The 25,776-nt window shown below is 42.5% G+C and overlaps 4 protein-coding genes across 7 annotated transcripts in view; 1 reads left to right on the top strand and 3 right to left on the bottom strand.

Annotated features, from left to right (window-relative positions):
- Positions 1-10,366, bottom strand: part of wwtr1 (WW domain containing transcription regulator 1) — a 43,933-nt gene extending 33,567 nt beyond the window's left edge. For all 3 annotated transcript variants that reach the window (XM_062555560.1, XM_062555561.1, XM_062555562.1), the window contains exon 1: positions 9,628-10,366. In XM_062555560.1, the coding sequence (XP_062411544.1) occupies positions 9,628-10,043 (416 nt within the window). In that variant the 5' untranslated portion in view covers positions 10,044-10,366. The remainder of the gene's footprint in view (positions 1-9,627) is intronic.
- A 2,615-nt stretch (positions 10,367-12,981) lies between these two features.
- commd2 (COMM domain containing 2) lies at positions 12,982-15,375 on the bottom strand. The gene is made up of 5 exons (XM_062556883.1): positions 15,168-15,375; positions 14,868-14,945; positions 14,640-14,722; positions 14,299-14,472; positions 12,982-13,984 (listed from the first exon to the last, which is right to left on the bottom strand). The coding sequence occupies exons 1-5, from the start codon at positions 15,232-15,234 to the stop codon at positions 13,787-13,789; spliced, it is 600 nt and encodes a 199-aa protein (XP_062412867.1). The 5' UTR covers positions 15,235-15,375; the 3' UTR covers positions 12,982-13,786.
- A 945-nt stretch (positions 15,376-16,320) lies between these two features.
- LOC134101630 (protein ANKUB1-like) lies at positions 16,321-22,178 on the bottom strand. Its single transcript, XM_062555336.1, has 6 exons — positions 22,089-22,178; positions 21,428-21,571; positions 20,257-20,473; positions 17,917-18,031; positions 16,662-17,609; positions 16,321-16,402 (listed from the first exon to the last, which is right to left on the bottom strand). Exons 1-6 carry the CDS (start codon positions 22,176-22,178, stop codon positions 16,321-16,323), a joined length of 1,596 nt encoding a protein of 531 aa, XP_062411320.1.
- A 2,953-nt stretch (positions 22,179-25,131) lies between these two features.
- The window catches only part of rnf13 (ring finger protein 13), a 43,323-nt gene continuing 42,678 nt past the window's right edge, over positions 25,132-25,776 (top strand). For both annotated transcript variants that reach the window (XM_062555761.1, XM_062555762.1), the window contains exon 1: positions 25,132-25,305. The gene's annotated coding sequence lies outside the window, so the exon portion shown is untranslated. The remainder of the gene's footprint in view (positions 25,306-25,776) is intronic.

The raw sequence follows: 25,776 nt of genomic DNA, 5'->3' as shown, positions 1-25,776 counted from the left end.
TAGACAGAACCATCGCTTTCAACTGCTTATTGAAAGGGCTCGCAGGGGTGGGGGTAGGGGTGGGGGATTATGGAAAATACCGCTCCAAAAACAACTGTGCACACGGCCATGGGTAAACTCATGCTGGCTTTATTTAATAGCTGTTAAATGGAGATATACACTGTCAAGAATGATGAGGGGAGCCAGAAAAAGCCATCGAGATGAGCCAAAGACAACCGAGAAGCTGGAATTTGGGACAGGGTAAAGCTCGGAGGACTGACCAAATGCTCCCTCTGTCTCTGTGCTAGCATCGCTCCTCTTACATATATCTTGAGAGTATCTTTCAAATGGTCAAAGAGATTTGTGTTTCTTTGTTTAAATTGACACAATCACGAAACTGATGCTTCAAATGAAGATCAGGTTTTCTTTTACATCTGAATAGTCACTTGAAAAATGCTTTAATCCTCGATTCCGCTTTAATCCGCTCTTTTTCTCCTGAACCCTTTGGCAAAGTAAATCGGTTTGATCAAAACTTGGAAGGCAAGAGAATTGGGGCAAGCTGATCGAATCCTCCATGACACATGCGGTCTTAGCCACTGAGCGGAGTGTGTAAATGTCATTAGCAGGCCGCTCCTTGGCCCAGCCTGTTGAGAGGTCTGGAGGCCCGGCTGAACACTGAGCAGAGCAGAGTCGCTCAACAATGGGAGAGAAAGCTGCCATCTTCCCCTGGCTGAAGGGTCACAGCTGTCTTCCCGTAAGGAGATGTCTGGTCAAGGTCAACAACGCCATGTCACAGGGCCTCCCAGAGAGGGGGGTGGGGGGGGGGAGAGAGAGAGAGAGAGAGAGAGAGAGAGATGCAACTCCTTTCTTATAACATAAAATATTTTTGGAAAACCACAGCACAAGCAGGGAAGGAGCTTCTGCAGTAACAAAGTGAGTAAACAAAGTGAGAACCGCAACACACCTCATCTCCAGCAGAAATCAACACAAGTGCGCGCGCGCGCACACACACACACACACACACACACACACACACACACACACACACACACACACACACACACACACACACACACACACACACACACACACACACACACACACACACACACACACACACACACACACACACACACACACACACACACACACACACACACACACACACGGAACTGATTTTAGAGTCTGCGGCCCAGTGTTTGGAGATGGAGCGAGCACACACATTTCTTTACGTGCTTGCCAAAGTCAAATTAATTTGATTATGACAGGCCCTGGGCACATATAAATAGATCTTGTTATCTTGTCAAAAATAGAAGTGGTCTCTGCTGTTCCCCTCACAGCCCCGGCGCCCTCCACACTCAGAAAGGGGTCATTGTTTTTAAGGTTGCCAGGCTGGGTGTGTGAGAGTGTGTGTGTGTGTGTGTGTGTGTGTGGGGGGGGGGGGGGTGTTAAAAAGCTCAGTGCAGCAGTGACATCAGGACTCGGAGCTTGGAGACCCACGGGCAGTAAAAGCGCCGCGTGCAGAGAGACAATGAGAGCTGGCCAGTTGAAAGAGAGGCCTTTTTTTATTATTCAAACTGCTGCTTGGAAAAAAAGGTCAGGTATCCTCTATACAGACTCGGACGTGCACGGTCTCCCACCCAAAGGCCCATAAATAACAGCCTGGTGTGTGTGTGCTGCATATCGGCACAGGCGAGAGGAGGCCCAGACCAGGGGCACCACTGGGACAAGCAGCCATCAGCTGTTGTGTGCCTGACAGGCAGCCCCCCACAGTATTGTAGCCTGCATTTAGCAGTAGTGCACACTCCACAACATGGGCCTTTGTGACATTAACCCCCTCTGCCAAAACACCTTTCTGTGGATCTATGAGCTTTGGTCTTTCCTAACCCCAGTGGTAAAGGGGCAAGTGTGTTCTTTGTCCATTTTTTTGCCAAAAAAAAAAAGAGAGATGAGGAGAGGTAGTATGTCTGCTGTTGTTTGACACGGAAACACTTGAGTCGTCATTTGTTGACTTGTTCCGTTAATTAACCAGATTTGCAGCAAACTGAAAACTGCTGTTATTGTTTCAAGAGTGAGGAACGTCTCGTCTGGTGTGACTTATTTAAGATACAAGAGGCAACGGATTGGGGTGACTTGGACATCCAAGTGATCAGGAACTCGGGAGAAACGTCCTTGCCCCTAGATAGCCCAGGAACCTGTGCCAAGCCGAGCCAAAGGGAAGAAGAGGGCCACGAAACCCACTGGTTTTAAATTCAGCCCACATGACATTTCCTTCAAGTCTAATTGCTTTCATACAATTTATATCTGCAAGTCACGCAAAAGCCTGGAGCACTGGAGCAGTGTAGCACTCCCCCGCCACAAAGACACTCTTGTCTCGCAACCAGACTCTATCGGCGCGGAAGGAGCGCTCCAGTCGGACCAGACTGCGCTGCTGTCCAGAGTCAAACAACCAGGTCTTCATGCTCGTCCAAGTCACATATTGGACAGGAAGGGACGAGGGCTGATTCCAAAGGCAAGCAAGCTGTCGGCTCTCCAGAGGAGTAAGGGGGCCAGTTCTCTTTTCTCCCTCTCTCTCCTTCTCTCTTTCCCCCTCTCCTTCTCTCTTTCCCTCTCTCTGTCTAAGTCTCTCGGGAGAAGAGACTAAGTGAAAACCAGACGGGGGCACAGACACTGGTGTAGCCTCTTCGCAGAGAGGCACATCTGTTATGGCTGTTCCACACCAACCACTCTCCCTCCCTACCCGCTACAGCGGGAGTGGACGTACACAGAGGAGCGCTGGTCGTCGGCCTATTGTTTTACCCCCTGGGTTTTTGGAATTTCTACTCTCTCTCTCTCCCTCTCCCTCTCTCTCTCTCTAAGCCACCTGCCCCCTTCATTCCATGTTTACCACACGGTTGCTGGAGAGAGCCAGCAGACTCCCAACTCCTGCCTTTTGGAAAAGGTCAAAAGAAGCTGATGGGGGTTTGGGGGCAGAAGGGTTAGGGCGTTGGCGGTGTTGCCGTATTTTCCAAAACACTCATCATGGGTGAACAGCAGATATGCATGCTCTGTTGTTTCTATGTAGTACTTGTGATATGTCACAGCTAGGTGGTCGAGTGCATTAAAATGAATGTGACCGGCCCGGTTGGAAAACAACTGAGGGGTCTCTCATGACTTGCCAAAGGAAAATTGAACTCACGTCAGCCTTGACCACCTGTTACCCTAGAGTGGGATCATGGGTCAATCTCAACCAGGAAATAGTATCTAGCTGTCTATCTCAATATGACATACAAATCTCTCAAATATGTATTATTACAAGATTTGGTAAGAGTTACTATGACTAAGACTAAAAGAAGCATTTAAAAAGTTACCATAACCAAGCCTAACCAAGTGCCACTGGAAATCATTTGGATCATACCAGCCTTTAGTCACTTACTATCTTAAAATATCACTTTTGAAGCTATTCACATTCTAAATAAAACACGTTGTGTGTATTAAAAGATTTCTAAAGAAAGAAACTGCCATTTTTTCCTCCCCTAAGGGTTTGAGCTGGAGTGACTGGGTCAGTTCCTTCTGTGATATCATTACACTGCTTCTCAAATTACCAACCAACAGTCAGCTACCACATTCACTAAAAGAGACACATTTCGTTGTTTGGTAAACATTCAAAATTACAGCTGTATAAAAATGTCACTGTCACACCATATGTGCGAACACCATAACTGACTTTGAATCTTGATTACCTCAATAACAGACAATTACAAACATTGTATGTTACTAAAGAGAGGCCTCTTATAAATATAACTAAACAATGAATCATATGATATAAAATCTATGAAAATCAGGCTGCAAGTAAAATGTTTTAAGAGCCACCATGCAGGAGAACCATTAATAGTCCAGGCTAGCCTCATATCTTTGTGATGATCAAATGATGACCACATATTCCCCCTGTCTAGCATGTCTGCCTATTGTGGACGTCTTTCCTTGTAGCTCTGCAACAAATTAATGAACGAACCAAACTGCAACAGAATATTCCTCACAGATAACAAGAAACACAAGACGAAGACCCAAGCTCTCAGAGAAGTCAGGATGAATCAAATTCCACAGCCTCTACCCAAAAATAGCTCCACTGCAGAAAAACATTAGAGTTGAGCATTAGTCAGATCTCATTTTTTTGTTAGACCGTTCGATGGCGTCAAGTATATGCCTAATTACAGACTGCCCAAACATGAAGAGGAGGGGAAAACCCCTCAGAGGACGACTGGGCCTCCAGTAAAGCTAGCTGGCCCCTGGGTCTTTTGTGAACTAGAGGGGGGTTGGAGAAAGACGTGCAGCTGCTTAGCACTGATCAGAGCCCAAGCTCTTCCTTCCTCCCCTTCTCCCTCTCTTTATCTAGTCCCCTGCTCCCTACTTTTATGTGGAGATGAGAAGACCCAGATCACTCACATCAGCAGAAAAAGCTCTGTGTACCAACTCCATCTCCCCAGTGCGTTTTCTCTGCCTGTTTGGTTTGTATTCTGGTGTGGAGCCGAGGACACTGGGATCCTAACACTGAGCGTTTGGCCGGCCAGCAGGCTGCCTTCGCATCAATCACTGCAAACAAGGCCAGCTAGCTATCTCAGACTCCTTCATCACGGCTGGGCAGAACAATGTATTAAAGAGACGGAAATGAGACAAACAACTCGCCTAAGAGTGAAGAGGCTCCACAGCTGTGATCAACAGTCAAGCAATGATGATCCATATGAACAACTGCAGATGTGCAGCCTCACTCTCTGTCAACCCTAACCACTGAGTCTGTCAGACATCATATCTTTAATAGGACACATTACCTTCATGGCAAATAGCTTTTTTTGTCATCAGCAATTTGCAGTGGTTTGTGCTTTTCTATGCAATACTATTATTCAGCTCTTTAGGTAGACATCTTAACTAAAAGGATTGGCATAAGAGCAGGACAGTGATGGTGACCAAATGTTTATCAAGTCAGACAGGATTCCCACACAGAAACCTACATCATACATTTTTTAGTGGCAGCCATCCGTCACCAAAGCATCAATTAACTCAACCGCCACATCCGAGGGATTTCCTTGCAAGACACTCTCTTGTGTGGTAGGTAGCACATGTGGACAGATATCTGCATGTCTGTCTGCACCACTGGTACCACATCTACTGGAAGAATTATCTGACACGAATCCAGTCTGAGCCAGTCCATATGGGACCCAAGCATTAGCCTCATGCGCTCAGGGGCTCATTATCACAGACAGCAAGACTTTTGTCTTTCCTGACTGTTTAATTGCAGGGTGGGGTGGGCCAACTTTCTTCTGCTTTGTTGGTGGTGGAGGTGCCAGCTGAAGCCGTAACAGGCACAGACTCGTTCTCCCGCTGTCTGCAATGGGGGAAGGCACATCTGGACCCACACCACAAAAACAACAGGGACTAGTGACTTGTGCACTGTGAGCTGTCTTGTAATACTCTACCTCACTTTTGGGATGTTAATGAGTACCATAACAAATCATTAGCCGCAAACCGGTCTGATGCTGGTGCGTGCGTGTGTGCGTGTGTGTGTGCGTGTGTGTGTGTGTGTGTGTGTGTGTGTGTGTGAGTGTGAGTGTGAGTGTGAGTGTGTGTGTGTGATGGCTTGCCTTTGAGTAACATGAGCTCAGTGACAAAAAATAGGCTGCAGCAACAGATAACACCGGCTCTGTCTCTGCAGTTTCGAAACAACATTCCTCCTCACTGCAGTCTGTCAGTTTGTTCTAATAAGTTTCCATTATCTTGTGAACTTGTTGAATTCCTTTACAATCTGCTAAACAGTTTGCAAGATCCCACCAGAGGTAAATACCAGGGGGGAAAAAAAGTTTTTAACCACTGTGTTTGACAGACCGTGATGAAGAGGCTTAATAAGTATTGAGCGAATAAGTCAACCCATTCACTGCTATTATTCACCCAGTTATTCTTTCCACGAGACTTTTCCTGAGGGAGCGCAACTCAAAAGTGGAGGTTCTCAGGCCACCACTAGATTACCGTCCCCTCTTTAGAGGACACCCCACTGGGCCAGACGCAGTCACCGCAACAGCTCATCTCGCCAATCAATCAGATAACTATTGTGTTCCCAGGGAATAGATTTGCTTAGCCATCTCTTTCTGAAAAGGGAGTCGAGTCAAAACACTCATTTGCATTGAGACAGATTCCTGACAGCTACAGGACAAAGATATTCAGAGATACTGCCCTTTGCTGAAGATAGGGGTTTAACACCTTCTTATCATGGTGACCGGGAATCTTAATCACAGCCTAGGTGTGTGAAAGGTGTGTGTGTGTGTGGAGGGTGCACGTGTACGTGTGTGTGTGTGTGTGTTTGCATAGACAACTAGAAAATGTAATTCCATGGAAGGAATTACCATTGCATGTAATTGTAAAAAGGTTGCTGTGTAAAACATTGTATTAGTTAAAAAGAGAACATAGGCTAGAATAGATGAATAACAATAATTACAGTTCACTGAAATTACTTGGAAACCCACATTTAAAAAGTGATTCATGAAAATGCATTAAAATTGTGGATAGTATTTTGGAAAACAACTCTTCATTTTTAAAAATAATAGACTGAAATAAAGTTGCCAAATTCAAACGAGTTGCAAGCGCTGACACTTTGTTTAGTAGGCCTAGGCTACAGGAACTGTTCACCTACAGTGAAACGAATGATGCTATGCAGCAACAGGTAGGCTGAGGAAATTATACGAGCAAATATAACGTTAGCTAGCTTGCTAACAACAAACATGATGGCAATGATGAGAATGATAACAATGTAGCTTGTATTGTACAAACGACTGTGAGAAGGCTTAAACCTAAATGGTAGCCTTACTGGCATGTCTATCAGGTTGGACGCTGAGTTAAGACTGGCGTGGAAGCTAACGTTACATTTGATTGTTGTTAGCTAAATATAGTGCTTACGTTAGGGTTTGACTGTCTAACTATGGTCCCAACGTCACCTAGAGCTAACCGGTTACTGTAACGAAGCAAGATAGGAGTGGGCTACTGCAGGAGAGAAGACGAAGACGATAACGTTCCGTGGCATGGTATCAACGTTAGATTGCTTCTTCTAGACACTAGTGTTTACAGCCAGAGAGGGTTAAGGCGGAGCAGATGGCTAATGAAGAGGATTCTTTGACAGCTGTAGCTTAATGAGCACTACGTAACAGTCCATTTCTGCCGCCAAAGCGTCTCAACGTTAAGTCTATGGGATTTTGAAACTCTTTTATCGTAAATATCTCAAAAAGTGTAAAGTTCACAAATGTGAAAAATCATAGAACAAATCTCCGTTTCTAGACCTTTGTAGGAGTGCTTGAATGACGTCAAACGGTTCAGTGGTTCTAGAGCCTTTGATCGTTGATTTTGGTCGGAAGAAGAATAAAAACTACTAGAAAATGTAATTCCATGGAAGGAATTACCATTGCATGTAAATGCAAAAAGGTTGTTAGCTGCGTAAAACATATTAGGCCTATAGTTAAAAAGACAACTAGGCTAAACTTAAGAATAGATAAATAACAATTACCCAATTGCAATTCCAACTTGGAAAGTCACATTTAAAAAGTGATTTACGAAAATGCATCAAAATTGTGGATATAGGCTATTTTGGAAACTAACTCTTCATTTATTAGAATTTAAAAGACTGAATGAAGTTGCCAACTTCAAACGAGTTGCAAGAGCTGACTTTAGTAGCCTACAGTGAAACGACTGGTAGGATAGCTTACATAGCCTTCATATCTACACTAATGCAGGTTAAAAGTAGGCTATAGACACCATTGGAATACGGAATACAATCTCAAACAACGCCAATCAACGATGATGCAGCAATAGGTAGGATATCTAGCTAATGTAACGTTAGCTTACAGTAGAATATTTTATGTAGGCTACACATATTACAGGATGAGCTAGTATGTTCTTCGAAACCGTTTCCAGGTGTGTGTGAGTGTGATAGTCCTAATAGGAATGTACAATAAGCGACTGAGAAGAAGGCTTGAACCTAAATGGTGCAACTGGTTGGACTTCACTTAAAACGCTGCTCTGTCGAGATGGCTAAAAGCCCTTGTGTAAGCCCTGTTCGCCTGGCAGCCTACCCCGACGTTAAACGTTAGCCTGGAGGAAGTTTGGTTGTCGTTAGCTACATTCAGTGTTTACGTTGACGTTAGGTTAGATTGTCTTTAGCTGTTGATAACGTTACCGAGAGCAAACCGGTTAGGCTACTGTTACGATATAAACAAATCAAGTAAGGAGTGGCCTAACAGGAGACAAGACGATAACGTCCTGGTTTACAGCAGCTGCAGCTGTTACAGCTTAATGAGTAGACGTAAGGTAACATTCACGTTTAGCCTGGTTCAGCGCAGCGGCGGTGGCATGGCTTTGGATCAGAGATCCTTGATTACTGACAGCTGAGCACTGACGTAACAGTTAATCTTTGCCGCCAAAGGGTCTCAATGTAAACTCTATGGGAATTTTAATTTCTTTTATCGTAAATATCTCAAAAAGTATAAAGTTCACACATTTGAAAAATCATAGAACAAATCTCCGTTACAAGACCTATGTAGGAGTGTTTGAATGACGTCAAACGGTTCAGTGGTTTTAGAGCCTTTGATCGTTGATTTTGGTCGGAAGAAGAATAACTATAAGAAGAACAGTGATAACAGTACATTGCATCGACATGCAATGTAATAAGAAGAACAGGGATAACAGTACATTGCATTTACATGCAATGTAATGATACTTAGCCGGTATGGGGACTTCTACTGAGATCCACGCCCAGATACTGTCATTTCCTGTTCGAGTACATTGGCTTAAACTCAACTGAGCAGAGGTCAACTCCAGAACTGAGAGTTTGCTGCTAAGGTATCTGGAGGGAATCTTTTTATCTCCCTGAATGGACACTGATGATGACTTCAAGCCTGAAACCCTAGATGGCTTTAGCAGAGAGCGCAGCTGATGAACAAAGCTGAGCTTAATGCAGCCTCATTTCTGAAGGAGGAGGCAAAAGGTTCCTCAACTACTGAGGAGGAGAACATTCTCCCCTTACAAAAACACAACAATCTCAAACTTTAGCTCATTTGTTAATGATGAAATAATAATCCTGAGGAGTGTCTTGCAGAAGTGAAGACTTTATGGGCACATAAAAGAATGTAGCTGTAATTGAACACCATGATAGATGAATGGATTTTACTTGAAAACAAGCTCAACTGTGTGCGTGGAGGGGTGGGGGGGGGGGGGGGGGGTGCACCAATACAATACAAGTACAGACAGGTAGGCCTCCTGTTCAGGTGAATGACTAAACTGAAGTGATAGGCAAAGGTAGCAAGGGGGCTGTAGCTGACAAGGGAAAACAAAGGCACAAAAAGTCTAATAGCCTATGGCCTACTCAATTACGCATTGCATAGACAGGGCACTAAAAGGGTTTGTGATTTATCATTATGTAATCAGAAACTATTGTCCAGTTATAAGTTCACATAATATAACTTACACATACATCTCTAAATGTAAACAGCTCTCCAACTGCTGTATCAGTGGGTGGAAGGTGGACGTCTAATGTCACTTTTTATTTTAAACAAAAATCGAGCAATATTTTCTTAGCTACGTATGAGGAGAAATGTTGGTCTTCTTCCACTTAGATGGAATTGTGTTACTTACTTGAGAAAATACTTTTGGCCGTTGGACGTGAGAGCCATCTCCCATCCCGGGGGCAGTGGTAGCTCCTCGGCAACATCGAAAGACTGGTGCCGGATGTGCGCATGATGTGCCGGGCTTGGCGTTGAGCTGGCCCCGACTCCAAGCTGGAAAGACGCTGGTAAAGATTTTGACCGTGCATGTGCGTGTTGTTGCTCTATTAGTCTGGGTGGGTGGCTTCCCGAGTCAGTACTAGACTGTCGGGAATGAGAACCCGAATCAGGCTCCTTGAAAAACGACTCGGGTAAAACTTTCTTCCTCCAAGAACTGGGTCTCGGGTTCATAACCGAGTTAAAAAGCGCTTCCAGGTCCGTGTCAGAGTCCTTCGCGACATGGATAACTTGGTGCCCTGGCATGGGTTGCAGAGGGTTGTTGCTCATTTTGCTTAATTTGTTGACGTTGTGAAAACGTTAAAGATATAAAAGACGAGCTTATCAGACTACAGGAACACCTTCTTCGACAGCCCAAAACTTTCTTCTGTAGTTTTTGTTCCAAAGGAAAATGTATAACCTACGCTGAGCTATCCACCCTACGACTTGCCTGAAAAGTTACATCAGAATAAATTCCACCAAGCGAACGAGAGAACACTAAATGTGTCCTCTTCATCAGAAAATATCAGAACACCGATTTCTGTAGACGCCAGTGACTTTCCTAGATAGATCTACTGCCACTAACACTGCCGTCCCAAAGTTTGTAAACTCAACTTTTCACGGCGCCTGTGTCAGCAGTTGCTCATGAATTATTCATTGGCCCGGACGCCTGGAGGTATTAGCCAACAATTTCACGACCACAAAACAAACCTACACCCCAAGAAAACATAGACAACAGAAGAAACGCGAATCACTGTAATACCTGTATGCGTTCAAAGTTGGAAATAGTAACTAATGTAAGAAACATCTGGCCTAAATAGAACTTTTGAAATGCCGTAGTTTATATTCTGGGCGGTATTAAGGGCAGTCCAGATTTTTTCACTGAGATTTAAACAGATAGATCTACATAGACTATTAGGCAGTCTGCACATTTTAGTTAGCCACTAAAAAAAACTTTAAATCGTCATGAAGAAGTGGCAAGGGTTTATATCTTAGGCCGCAAACAGATATACACTTCACAGCGTGGGTACATTTATTCACACCGATTTGATTAGGCCATTTATTGCATGATTGAATGCTTGACACCTAGAACGTGTGAAAAGTAACAATAACTCATTAGTAACTCAGAGATTAACCCATGATAATTCCCTTGCGCGTAATGATGTAGCCTTATTAATTTGACCATATATAGGCATATGAATCACAGACCGCGCCCATGACCGTGTTTATAGTAATTTTTGTACGTAAGAGAGCAGCTGCAAAACATCAAAACGTAATGTTATCCAAATTCAAACATATTTCGCAGACGTGCGTTTATTACAACTTGAACAGCCTTAATTTATCACCTCATCGTTTCCAATATCAGTCACCACAAATTGTTTCAAATTAGTCTAATGTAGACACACTAATGAAAACAAGACCACCTACCAACTTGCTATAATGAGACAAAATCATGTCACACAATATTGATGAGCATTTTTTATTATTATTATTTAACTTTATTAAACTTTTGCCCAAGGTTTCATATCAGAAGAGGCCTAACAATAGGGTTATCTAATTTCTCTCTAACTGAGCTATGATAGATTCTTCACGTCTTCATTATTTTATTCATGACAAATTCATGGCCTTCTTTGAAAATAAAACAGTGAAAATAAACATAAATGTGTAGTCTTCCATTTATCATACATGGACCCAGGGCCTATTGCCTCACCAGAACACAGAAATCCATTCAAGTCTACAGACCAAATTAATCTGAGCTATTCATGTGATTGCAGGCCACATCAAAGACACAGCTGTCCTTGCTGATGTCAAATGCTAAGGAGCAGCGCGTGCAACTCTATCATTCCCCATGCCATTACATACTCTATTCTTTGGCCCACAATGCAAAAGTAGGCTGGACTTACAGATCTGGAATCTGTGTGAGGTCTCTGGCCCTCATTTCTCACTCAGGCCGTCCTCCTCCAGCCAGCACCCCCACACACATGCACATTAGGCTACACACCCGCTCACACCCACCACCCACACAGTCCCACACCCACACACAGAGTCTCCCCACTGGCTGCCTTTTGTTTCAGTTTTATGACACCTCATCAGAGGCATAATGGTTGATAAAATGCCCTTTAAGGACTTCTAATGGATGTGTGACTTCTGCTCCAGGACAAGTAAGAACATTAGTGAAACACTCATACAACACTTAATTTATCATTAACACTATTAGATATTTTGCTGTGAGTCGTAATTATTATTTTTTCTTTGCACCTCAGCTTTAAGTTGCGTTATGCCAAAGTATAGTGCAAGATCACAATGTTATGGATGCCTGTAGGGACTTTCCTTGTGCCTCTGTCTATGTCCACAGAATAAGTGCATCTGTTCCTTGGAACAGTTGACTCAAGCATGAGTGGTGTTGATGCCCGTCGTGAACTTTAGCACCCCACCACTCGTTCACCCTAACCACCATAAGACACCCACCTGTTTCTCACCCTTGTAACCCAAAGGGCAACTCCCCTCCGCCCCTGTCCTGCCTGATCCTATGGCTCTCCTGGAGCCTTAGCAGAACTCTGGGAAATGGAAACACAAAACCAGACAAGTGTATGATCTATGAAGACCCAGATGGATACAATGCAAAAGCAGCCTATTTCGTTTTTCATTCTTTAATTTCATCCATCTGATTATTTAGGTTAGAACAACACTCTCTAGACAGTGAAGCTCTGCTCAGCGATAGGCTCTTTCAGAGGATCAGGCCTAACTTGTTGAAAACCACAAGCGACAGGTTCCCTCCAGTTTGTAACAAAGCATCTTAGGCAAACAGGTCCTCTGTTATTTTTTTAAAATTCTTTTTTTTTTACTTCAGTCAAACATGGCAGAGCTGCACGTATCTGTCACCTTGCAGGTGCCTTTGCTTTCAGTTCTTGAGAGGAGCGAAAGTGGTTTTGCGATAAAAGTGTGAAGCGATGAAGACGAAACTGAATGGCCAAAGATAAGTCAGCGTTTTTACTCATGGCAGAGGGCCAGTCAGGGCAGTGAGGTTTAATTATTAGCCAGACAAAAAAAGAACACTTTTGTTTCTCAGGTTGGAGGGTGATTGAACACTCTTGAACACTCAATGACTTTTGGACATCAGTGAAAAATACAAATTAATTACACCACCACACACAGAAGCAAAGCCAAGAGATGGCATGTGACATTAATTTATGGCCCAGAGCTGTACAAAAAACACAGCACAAATACACTCAGGCATTTTATCTTTATTCATGAAGGGTATCATTCAATGAAGTAAAATCCATGATCTGTCCATTTCTCTAGCAAAATTTGTCATACCATATGCCTTGTATTCAGACAAGCACCATGTGAACAGGCGCAAGGAACAGCATTATGTTGATCAGCCTCTTACCTATGACCGGCTGACATCACACAGACTCGAGTTATCACACAGTGCAATATCTTAACTCCTCCGCAAGCCGCCCACGCACTTCCTGCTAATCTGGTCCTGAAGAAAACTGCGCTTGGAAATCAGATCCCTAAAGACAGGAGTCAGCTATATTAGTAAATGAATGACATAATAAACGTACTGTATGACTCAATATTCCTGTAAGGCATAAAAACAGAAAGGACATCTGCAACACAACATCGTGTGAATGATTACACAGAAGCCAAGCACTTAATTTCCAGAATACAAGCAATAATGGAGGCAATGGAGAAGGCTCACCAAATGAAGCTGTGCACAATATTAGACTAATGCCCTTACAAACATAAGACCACTTTTTAACTTCTAAAGTATTATTTGAGCACATGGCATCTTCTACAAAGATGATCAGCGGAATGTGTACAAAACATTTCAAGGACAACAAAATAGAAAAGAATCTCTTTAAAAAACTGTTCTACAATGTAGTGTAGTTCAGTGGTGTTAATGCAAGTGCCTCTTGAAAGCTGCCAATCTTCCCTGCCTCCCCTGTCCAGACATGGGATCGACCGAGGATCATCATCGCCCCCTTGTGACCAGACCAGGCAGGAGCACTCTCCAGAAATGGTGCAGTCTATTTGATGTTACGCATGATGCGGCGGCAGTGGTTGGTCTTTGCCTCGGCAAGCGCTCGCTCCAGCTCGGCGATGAGGTGCAGCAGTGTGGCTGGGTCTGTCTGAAGCACACGGGCACTCTGTGAGCCGCTGTTGTCCAGGTGCAGCTTCAGAGTGACCGTGGGCTTCACCTGCTGTCGCAGTGTTCGACTAGCCAGCTGGGGCACACAAACAGAGGGAGAGAGTAAGCAACAACACAGATCCATACAGCCACACACCAAAACGCATATAAAGACATACAAATAACATTCATTAACCATTAGTAGCATATGACATATCATCGTCCAACTGTAGCACAGTGAACAATTTTCAAAAAGGTGCTGGTCTTCTGTTCACAGGTCTCGTGTAAACAGCACAAATGAAAAGTAAAGCGTTCCTATCCCTGAATGCATTTTCTCTCGTGTTTTTTCCCTTTATGTTTTTTTCTCATTACTATCTATTCCCATTGCAGGAAAAACAAACTCTGTAGTACCTGCACATCAAGGCGCCATTCCAGATTGTGGTAGTGGGGCAGAGCTGGAGCAAGTTGACTCAAAATATGCCGGATTTCCTTCCTGTTGTCCAGATACAGTTGTAGTAGAAGCTCGTTTAGTTCCTCAGAAAAGCCGAGCACCAACACAGAATCCTGGAAATCCAACTCTGAAATCTACAGAGCAGTTATATTGTAGCTACAAATTAGACACTTATAATTCATCTTTATAAATTTGATTCTACAATGCTGGATATCATTATGATCATATCACATAATATCAATAAAGGTTTATTGACCTACTCTAATGGGGTTTTTTTGGCAGTACTTCTGTATAGTTTTACCTTCAGTTTAGAGCTTTCAGTTAGAAGGTACACCAATCCCTCCACACCATGTTGAACTGTTTCAGCAGACACATTCAGTTTCCCTATAACAGAGAAATGAGAACACTTCAGATGCATGTCATGTGGTTACACATTATATTTGCAATCCATCATAACATTCTATAAAGGCAATTTGCATACAATTCTAAAAAGTTGGTTAGTAATGGCATGTGCAAACAGGTTCCTTACTTGCTGCGCCCTCGTATATTTTAGGATTTGATCCTTTTCTGAGGAACTCGACAGCTATTCGTCCAAATTCACCAACAACTGAAAACATCATGAGACAAAAGTGTCATTCGAGGACATTCTGAATTACAATGTAGCGCTGGCGACGTGGAGATAGTTGACATCCACCTCGAACATTAAAGGCCCTACGTCTGAAAAAATCGTATAACGTAATACGATGCTGTATATTGTCAAGACTAGAAATGCAAATAACCATTGCAAGTAAATTAGCTAGCTACAAACAGAAATCATTCATTAGCTTACCTGATGAGTCTACCTCCTGTAGAAATCCTAAATGCTCTTTATGTTCTTCAGATAATACCAGCAACATTATCGATCGATAACTGATAACTGAAAATAGAGGTGCATAAACGTAAATTTAAGTTAATTGAAGTAACAAATTATAAAGGTGGACACTAACTTCTTGCTAGCTGCAAGCGTCACATGATCAAACGTTTACTTCCTAAAGCGCTCCGATGGAAACCTTGGACCCGCAGGAAAATGGTTCCTGTTTCAGTTTAATCTCTCTAGTGCCATCTAGTGTCAAAATGTATACAGTGCCCACTGTAATCTCACCTTCACATGATGCAGTAGTTATGAGAAAATTCCTGTCTCTGGCATTCATCATTAGAGGCGTTCATTGTCACTAAGTGTTTCAATGTTGTAATATTAGTCATACTTTCCATTTGCCTGTGTCTACATAGTGATAACGCCCTAGGGCATAACAACATTCCTGACCTCTGGTGTCTGGAGGCCCCAGATTACCGAACAGATACCAGTTATGAAGGTCAGTTGCCTACAATGAAATGAACTGTAGGCTACTTATTGATTTAAGGCAGGCTCACTGTTGTATGTAGCCCTGTGCAGACCTCAGAAACTCATATTTTTCATTCGCACAGAACAGGTACTGTAAACAACATTTATTACAGATTAGTAGCTTCACATTGTTTACCCCCAATGTCAGCATAATGAAAGACTTAAAAACAAAGGCATTTCAAGTCGCCATGGAAATAATCACCTTAATCGAAATAAAGCATGTTTCTTAGGCTATCAATTTAATTGTTCTACATCATGCAAATGTTTGCACTTGTAAATTCAAAGAGTTATATTACATTGACACATTAATCGCATTGGGCAACCAAAACCACACAGTTTTTGAATAGAATATAATAACACTGTCAAAATTGGAAAATACATTGATCATATTAGACCAATACAAGTGTGCGTACACCTGTAAATCCTCTACAATGGCTTGGCATGCCATTTCTTCAGCTTACGCAGCATCAAAATCAGCTCGATGAGTCATCATCATGGTCCATTGTGCCATCAGGAGGCCTCAGTGTACTGTATGGAGCACTCTGCATGTGTATGGTGTGTGTGTAAGTGTATGGATCACTCTGCATGTCTGATGTTGCTGCTACAAGACTTTGTGCATGCTTCTCCTGGCCAGGCTGCGAGCCACCCTCAACTGCTGAAGCCACGGCTTTTCTGTAAATTCACTGCAGTACAACAAAAGGTAGAGCAGACAGACAAAATAAAAATATATCATACATCACATCATATGTCATACAGTATAACTGTGTTTCTTATATGGTTTACATTTTTTAATTACAGGTTTTGGTGTTAAATTGTGCTTACAGTATTAGAATGCAGTAATGCATATTAATGTACACTTTAGTGGACAGGATGCGTGTGGAAGGTTTGGGGGGCTGATCCACAATAAATAAAAGTGAGTGGTCTTGCTATTCGTAGACTCACCTAGCAAGGGCTAAACAATAAATAGCATTTTCCCTTGTAGTGCGCCCACAGTGCTGAGAGAAGGACTCCAGTGGTGCAGAGAGAAGCTGCGCCGAGTCGGGGGAAGTGTAGACGAACAGGGGCCGAGGGGTGACGTCTCTGGAAACAGGGGGCAGTGGGACCCTGCTCTTCCACGTGTTCCCGCTCTGATTGCTATTTGCAGGATCTGGGATTTCCTTTGACCCTTTTCTTGCGGCTCCCTTCCTCCTGATGCGCTTCTTTTCTCCTCTGCGGCTCGCGGTAGGAGGATGCAGCTGTGGCAGCCGCGCTGGTGCATTCTGGGACGTCGAGCTGGTGGGAGGATGAGATGGACAGGAAGGGCTGTTGTCTGTTGTGAGAGCTGGACGCACACAGGATGTCGCTGGGGCCCACAACCTTGTGGAGTTATCCCTGCTGACATTAAAGGACAACTTCGGGAGGGTGAAGCCATCCACTAGAACTGTGTCCCCCACCCTGGTTCTATATGTGCATCCATGACCTACACCTTCATTAGTAACTCTTCTTTGTACCCTCCATATCCAACTTTTAATGAGAATGTAGATCTTCATAGGTATAACAAAGTCAGGAAAAGACACCACTGACCACAGCTTGGTTACGAGGTGAGCTACACACTTCTTGTGCCTATTCTTTAGGGCTATCTGGATTGGATCTCGGCCCAGGGGGTCCCGACAGCTCAGAGTTAGGACACTGCTCCTGACGAAAAGCTTGAGGATGTGGAGCTGGCCAGTCTCCGCTGCAACGTGAACCGGGCTCTTGGTGGTTTCCAGGTGGTCAGTCTCATGACACCACTCTCTGTAGGGGTGGACGCCCACCGCTTGCTCCGCGTGCTCCCCTCTCCCGATCAGCCAGCTGGCCAGCTCCAGATGGCCCTGTGAGGCAGCGATGTACAGCGCCACCCGCTGTTGAAACCTGACAAAAAGGCGAGGCGAGAGAGTATCAGTCAATGTCATATGATAGAATTTCCCTATCTCGACCTCTAATCTTTTCTAGACTGTACAGCAATGCATCGTATCTATGACTGCTATGTTTGTATTGGCATAATTGAATGACATGCCACTCAAACTTTTGGGGCATTGCTTAAATAATCAACCTGGTTTGGCATCTGACACTGACACTGACATCAGAAAAGTCAGTCTAACTTAATATTATAAACATGATGACTGACTCATATGTCTGTGTTTTTCTTTTGCTAGACATCCTGTTGCACTCCACACACCTGAGCACTGGTGTTTCCTCTGAAAGGTACCGCTGCACTGTTTGTTTGTGTCCTCGAAAGCAAGCTTTGAGAAACTCTCCCCAGCCATCCCAAGCTTTTAGGTGTAGAGTAGACCCTTAAGAACACAGACACAAAGCCAGACACACTCAGATCGCCTACAATACCCTCAGTAGCACATAGTAAGTACACACAGCTAGGATAGCTCCATTCAGGGCACCATGTAGTTTTTGCTAGACCAATCATAACCAACCACCTTAAAGTTCTAATAAAGACATGATTCATGTTTATGTTTGTCAACATTCCTTTGATTTCCTTAGATTTCTATACAGATGATTCAGCTTTTAATTTGGTGACACATTTAGGTCCAGGAAATATAACTGAATCAAAATAGAAACAGCAAGATTCATACTGTCAGGCCCCAGGGACTTTGTGGTTGCAGTTATATCACCCAGTCCAAATTGAGACCTGACATCATCTTGGTCTCCGAGGTCACAAGACAACTGATCTTGTTGGAGCTGACAGTGCCTTGGGAGGAGAGGATGGAGGAGGCTCAAGAGAGAAAGAGGGAGAAATACCAAGAACTGGTGGAGGAGGAGCAGATGGAGGACCAGGTGTATGCCAGTAGAGGTGGGCTATAGGGATTTGCACACTCAAGCAAGGCCTACGGCACACTGGGCATAACAGGTGCCAACCGAAGAAGAGGGGTGAGCAGTAGGGGCAGTAGAGCGCCATTTGGACACAGGCCGGGGTCTAATCAGCCTCAGTCGGGTCACCAGGACGAAGGTGACTATTGCAAGACCCGAAACACCCAGTGACTCCTAGATACAACACTGATGATGTGTCCAAGGTTGTGCATCAGAAGATGTTTCTGTAATTTGTTAGTGCCTTTGCTGAGTTCTCCTGTGCCACCCGTGTCGTAAGTAAATCTTTGTTTGAGCTACTTCTTGGGAAGAGTTTTATTACCTTTTTTCCTCTCTCTGAGGTTTTTGACTTTGAATTATTGGCTGGCTGCTTGAATGAACTGTGCGCACTGCCATCTGTTTTTTTGTTTTGTTTTGTTTTTGCTTGTTTTTTTACTTGAGAACCCTGTATCTGATTCCTCTGCATTTTGGTTCATTCACTCTTATCTGAGGGTGGCACAGTGGATAGTTCTCTGACTTTCACTCAAGAGGCCGGGTTCAAATCTCTGTGCGGGTCTGACCCATGATGTATTATACAAGAATGGCAAGAAACATGCATTCAGAATGGCATCATTTCACAGTATGTAAACTTACATGTAGACATATTGTACTTTAAACAAAGCCTAACAGAAAAATGGAAATGTATAGGGAAATGGCATTGCATGAAATCAAACAGTGGGGAGCATATGGATTTGAACCCATGCTAAAGTTAACTAAAAAGAGGAATATCAAATCTTTGGAATTGAATCACGTACCCTTCACCATAGCTAGATTGGCATGGTGTTTTTTCCAGTTAACCTATTAGCCTGTTTGATGCTCATTGAGCTCAATGCAAATCAAACAGGCTAATAGGCTAACTGGAAAAATCACCATGCCAATCTCTAGCTATGGTGAAGGGTATGTGATGATGTGAGGTTATTTTAATTCCAAAATCCAAGGGAACTTTATCAGGATGCATAATATGGATCCATGAAATAGCTGGCCTTTAAGAATAAAAACATAAAAAACAAAATCCTCCTGCTCCCATGAGAATTTAACATAGGGGTCAAATTGTCCATATATTTATATTAGTACTGTTATTATTATTACTATGCTTACATTTTGTACTGTACATATTTATTACTGGTCACTAGAATTTAATCTTGCACTGTTGCACTGTTGGACTTATTTGCACTACCAACTTGACACACACCTCAGACTGGATCACAGTACCAATCCTCAGTACATTCATGCATACCTTATCTATAGTATTCTACTGCTCCTTTAGTCATGTTGATTGTTGATTTGCTTTTTAATTTTCCTGTTTACATTGTTTACATTGTACTGTATGTTGTGTGTGGTGTCTTAAGCTGCTGGGACCTTGAATTTCCCCTTGGGGATCAATAAAGTATCTATCTATCTATCTATCTAAATACTTATGCCCTCTGTATTTAAGGAAGAACAATTATTTATTTACGATACATTCATCAATCACAAAGAAAATGATCTGTTTGCTTTTTACTCATTTTTTTAAATAAGGCATTAAGATCAATTGTCAACTGATGATTTTATATTCCTCTTTTTAGTCAACTTTAGCATGGGTTCAAATACATATGCTCCCCACTGTATGTTCAAATTTTTTTTTACCAGTTGAAGTTATGTCTGTGACATACGTCCTTACCCACTTCAGTGACATAATCTTCTAGCGTGTTACAGTCGTACAGCTTTGTGCCAGTTTTAGTGGTCAGTCTGAAGGCACTGACCGGCAGACCGCACCGCACAGACACCAGAGACCTCAGTCTGGACACGGGGGAGCTCAGGTGAATCTCTGTGCCCACGAGAGACAGTGTCTCCCTGGTCACGAAGTTAAACACGTGCACAATGGCCTTGGTCTCTTCCTGTGGTTTGAGAAAGGGCACAAGACAACGTTAGCTCCTTTTTGTCTCACAGCCACCAAACTGTTTGACTTGTTTGCCACCATCTGACCAGTCCAAGTATTACAGGTTGCAAAATCATTACATAGAATATTGTACATAGGCCTACAGTATCCGCAGAGGTGGGGAAAAGATTGGAAAAAGGAAGATATTCTATACATTTATTAATCACTGGAAAAAGACCATCAAACATTTCTTAATAATCTAGAATAAAACTGGATTAATTGAACACTGCGTATTGTGAATCCAGACTGTGGATGTTTAACAAAACGTCCTTATGCAGTCAGTCAAGTGCATCAAATTGAGCAGTGATATATTGACTGGCAAACATTTGCTGTCAGTAAGAAGTTCATGTTACAGTCAATGCCATTCACTGTTAGGACCCACAAATGTAAGCGCACAGCTATTCATGAGACACATTCCAGTCCCAGCCCCAGACAACCTATGTCTGCTTGCAGACAGACAGTGCAATGAAATCCTCACTGGGGGCCATAAAAGCACAAAGAGCATCAGTGTGGCTCTGCCTGAGACACACATGTCGACCCGCTGTGTCTCCTGGGGTGGGCTACAAAAAAGGCAGATGCAAGTACGCTCAGAAAAGGTGCAGACTATGTAGAAGGGAGGGGATTTGAAAACTTTCTGGAGACCTTTTAGTGTGCGATTAGATAATTAATTGGGAAGTATGAGTTAAAATGCAGACAAATTTCCTTTAAATGACCGAAATATCAAATTATTACACTACGGCAGACATAGACGAGACATATATAAGTCCATGAGGAATCACCAAATTATGAACAAAGTAAAGTCCTATATTATATATTATATATTATTATTATTATTATTATTATTATTATTATTATTATTATTATATTAAAGTCCTATATTATATATGTTATATATTATCTATAGTGAGTCCACCTTAAGCTCACAGTGAAGTGTGCTGCCCGAGGAGATGCCCACATCAGCCAGACACCAGCTGTCCTGGAGGACAGCACCACTGTAACTCAGCTCCAGGATGTAGCGCCACTGCTGGCTGTCCAGGTGTGGCATGCAGAAATAGTTCTGTGTAAAGGAGATTTGTACAGAGATTTGTTTTTTCTTTTCAACTCAAATGTCAACAATGTAATACACTTGTGGAGAAAACACCACAAGAGTAGTAACTAAGTAGAATGCATGAACACACGCTCAGGTAAGCATGAATGTTAAGAATGAGTAGCTATAGGCATTTTAGTGAATTAAAGTGAATTACTGTAAGTGTGTTAGATTCTGGCCACTAAACACACCATTTTAAAACAGTTTGGGAAGGACAGAAATGTAATTGACATTGCATAAGAATATATTGAACAGTGCAATCCCCCAGACTGTTGTTTTTTTTTTATCTCTTTTTGGGGGGTCCATGTCCGGCAGTCAGACCCCCCAAAATCCCCCATAATTCAAACTATGGGTCAGAGTAAGGTCAAAGCCCTTGTCAATGGCAGTATATTAAAGATATAATAACAAGAACCATTTCAAGAAAATGAAATAAGTATTTATTGAAATAAACAAGAACAGTATGCAAAACAGATAATGTAAATATTACCTTGATCATCTGTTTTATGATGCTGACAGTCTCTTCGTGAGGGATGTGAAAGCGCTCACAGGATCCTTCAAAAGAGATGAAGATGGACATGGCAGGACAGAGGCGACCCCTCCCTCTGTTCTCCTGCCCTGAGCTCCAGCGAGGAGAGGGCTTCCAGCCTCCGGAGAAGCCCTCCATGGGGTTATGGTAGGATCCGAATGAAGTGTGTGTGTGTGTGTGTGTGTGTGTGTGTGTGTGTGTGAGTTTGTTTGTGTATGTATGTGTGTGCGTGCATGTGCTTTGCTCAGGTGATCAATAGAATAGAGTTAGATGGAGACTGTGTGTGTGGGTAGAAGGAGGTAGAAAGGGTGAGTGAGAAAATGAGGAGAGAGACTTTGTGTGTGGGTTTAAGGACGAGTTGAGAGAGAGAGAGAAAGAGAGGGAGAGAGAGAGACCAAGAGAGAGAGAGAGAGAGAGAGGGAGAGAGAGAGACCGAGAGAGAGAGAGAGAGACCAAGAGAGAGGGAGAGAGAGAGAGACCGAGAGAGAGAGAGAGAGTACTAATGCTGACTGATCAGAATTTAACACCCCTACACGTTGGATTATCTGGAAGAGATAGGACTATGAGAACTGCCCATCCTGTATTATGCCAGAGAGGGTATAAACAAACGAATGCCTTTTCTCATTAAAAAGAGATTAACATGTGGAATCAGCAAGAGTGTGACCATGCCTCCACCTACCCCCCCAAAAATAAAAATAGATACATAAATATATATATATAGCCTATATATATATATATATATAGACCTATATATAATAAAGCTATTAAGCTTCATCTTGTACTGAGATATCTCAGGAAATTAAACAAGGTCTCATTCCTTTTCCCAATATAGAAATAAGACTCAGTAAACATCAGTCAAGGCATGTTTCATTTTATTTGTAATAAGATAATAACCACCTGAATTCAGTCATAAATTATATTGAATAAAATGTTCCAAATAAATTACAAACAAAGGCTCTCTGTGTCTTAAAGCATTCATATGTTTACAGGGCGGCTTTGCATAATTGTTGTGGCCATGTCATTGTATTGCTTGATTAAACTCTTTCCAACAAGTGAGATGGAACACGGCTTTGACCTTACAAATAGCAGCCTGAATAGTCAACTCAAACACGAATAGCAGCCTCAATAATCACAAAACACAAATCAACTGCTTAACAGTCGAGTCCCATAGTCTGGGCTCTGCAACCGAATCTCACCTCATCTCTCTGATGAAAGTTTGCATTTGGAGTCATGGAAAAATTACGGCAGCTTTAAAATGTCATGCGTCAAAATAAAACAACTCCCTGAATGTATGTAGTGTTAAGAGTTAATTTTCAAAGATATTTCATGGAAGGAGGGGCCTCTGAGTCTATTTTAGGACAACTTGTTCAGTGTGTTTAGCTTCTATGGCAACCCAGACTACCCACAGTAATGATCTGAAAATTGGGTTTTCTCTGGGGTTTTTGTAGCCTACACTGCAAGGTGGCTGAAGTAACACAAAAGCATGAACAGGAGGGCTCAACACTTCTTGACTTGATAGTAAATCACTGTTATCATACAGCTGCAAAGGCTGGCAACAACCATTTGCCGACATCAAAGAAACAGAACAGAGTTCAGCGGACCTGGTCAAAAATATGACAGATTCATGAAATGTTACGTCAGATATCTTCCCTTAGTGTCTTATGCACAGCTACATTTTTCCCCTCACTGAAGTGTTAAATTGTCGACTCAGTAAAGAATGTGTTGGAGCAGTAGGAATTCCAAAGACATCTCATTTAGAACACCTAAAAGACGTCAACTTATTGTCTTGAGACGTTTACTACAAACATAGTAAACTTTTATAGAGGCCATGGCTAATTTACATCTGACCTTTTGTAATGCTTCTGAATTTGTGGATCTGTTACTGGGAACGACCCAAGACACACACACACACACACACACACACACACACACACACACACACACACACACACACACACACACACACACACACACACAAACCTGGAGTATATCTGTTTGGCCCTTTGGGCTAAAGTGTAATGTGTTCTGCACAAAATCTTCTCCAATGTTAGTTAGCTGCATGCAAAACAAAGTAGACCTACATTTATACCCAAGGGTTTTCCTTGAGAGTCTACTTGGTTCAGCCTAACTGTTCTTAGAACTAATATTTAGTTTTTTCCCAACATGTAAGGGAATATATATGTGCATTTTCATTTTGCCATTTTTCAAAGTAGGTTATAGATTTAATTTTATGCACCCTAACTTGAAGTTTTTATTTATGTATTTATTTATTTTTATGAAAACCGTTAGAGTAGACCACGTGTTCCCTGTGAAGTGGAAGAACATTGATTCTCATACCAACGTTGTAAAGTCTGTTAGGTAAATAGTCCAAACGTAGCAAAGAGTTAAACAACAATTAAAAAAAAAAAAAAAAAAAAGGATGCAAGCAGGGTGCATGCCTTGAAAGGGTCTAACTCAGATGAAAGAGTATATGACATAAGGAGCTGTAGTATTATTTTACACCCGTTGTAGCCTATTTTCAATTTACCTATACTTTCTGGTTTCGGGAGAAGCAGCTGCTGATGTGACGAGAAAATCTACCTCTCTTTTTCATCTTGTTCACACATCTGTCACAATACTGTATCAGCTGGTAGGGTAGGCTACTGCATTAACCTGGCATCAGATGGCGCCAAAACACAGTATTTGAAATCTAAATTTCGTACATCTTGTTCCCTATGTCATAACGAGCTGTCATTACAGAACAAGATAGCTCCTTAGTAACTTTGTAAAATGTGAGCTACTCTTGTTTAGAGATCCTTCAATATGGTTGTTGAAACTGTTTCCCTCTCGCAACTGTGGACCACAACCATAGACGACCACAGCAGGCTGTGCCGCGTAGTTGCGCTTCCAAAATGTACTTTCAGGAAATGGTCCTCGATAGAAGTGACTGAATTCAATTCTACCCAATCACATGGTACCAAGCTTCAAAGAAGGTGTGTACAGTGGCCGGAAGTTCTTCACTCACTCACATGAAGGAGCTGTGGGATTATTGTTGACATTCTGATTTGCTGACCTGCCCAGCTAACGGAATGCAAGCGTAGCTGACGAATTGTTTGGATTGTGTACATTGCAAGTGAATGTAATGACTATAACAGTACTTTACTTTGTCACCAAGATATCACCACTATCTAATGTAAAGGTAAGATTCCTTGTTAGTGAATACCTTTAACATCGAGCTGCATAGCTTAGTAGCTAGCATACCCAAGGCCCCCCCATTGCATGTTTTCATCATTATAAACTTGCGATTTGGCCTAGTTCCTAACGATATATGTTGCTACCTGAGGACTGACACAAGTGGGTTTTCATTACTGAAGGCTCTAAACGTTATGCATTATAACCTTGTAGAATGCGATAAACACAACCACACATAGAAACACGGTGTCAACCTAGCTAGAAACCAGATAACGTTGTCAAGTTAGCTATTTGGCTAACGTTAACTGTTAGCAACGTTACTATCAAGGCATTACACATTTTAAGTAACTTAGCGCATATAAACTGTGCTTCGAAGTACGCAGATTATGCATATCATGAAGTCTGAGAACTTGTCAACTGCTTGTCAAATTATCAAACGGTCAGGTTATGAATGATTGTAGTGATTTTGAAAATGTAT

Source organism: Sardina pilchardus, chromosome 15 (assembly GCF_963854185.1).
Source record: "Sardina pilchardus chromosome 15, fSarPil1.1, whole genome shotgun sequence".
Classification (NCBI taxonomy): Eukaryota; Metazoa; Chordata; class Actinopteri; order Clupeiformes; family Clupeidae; genus Sardina; species Sardina pilchardus.
Note: the sequence above shows the minus strand (reverse complement) of the source record. Positions and strands in the feature narration are given on the sequence as shown.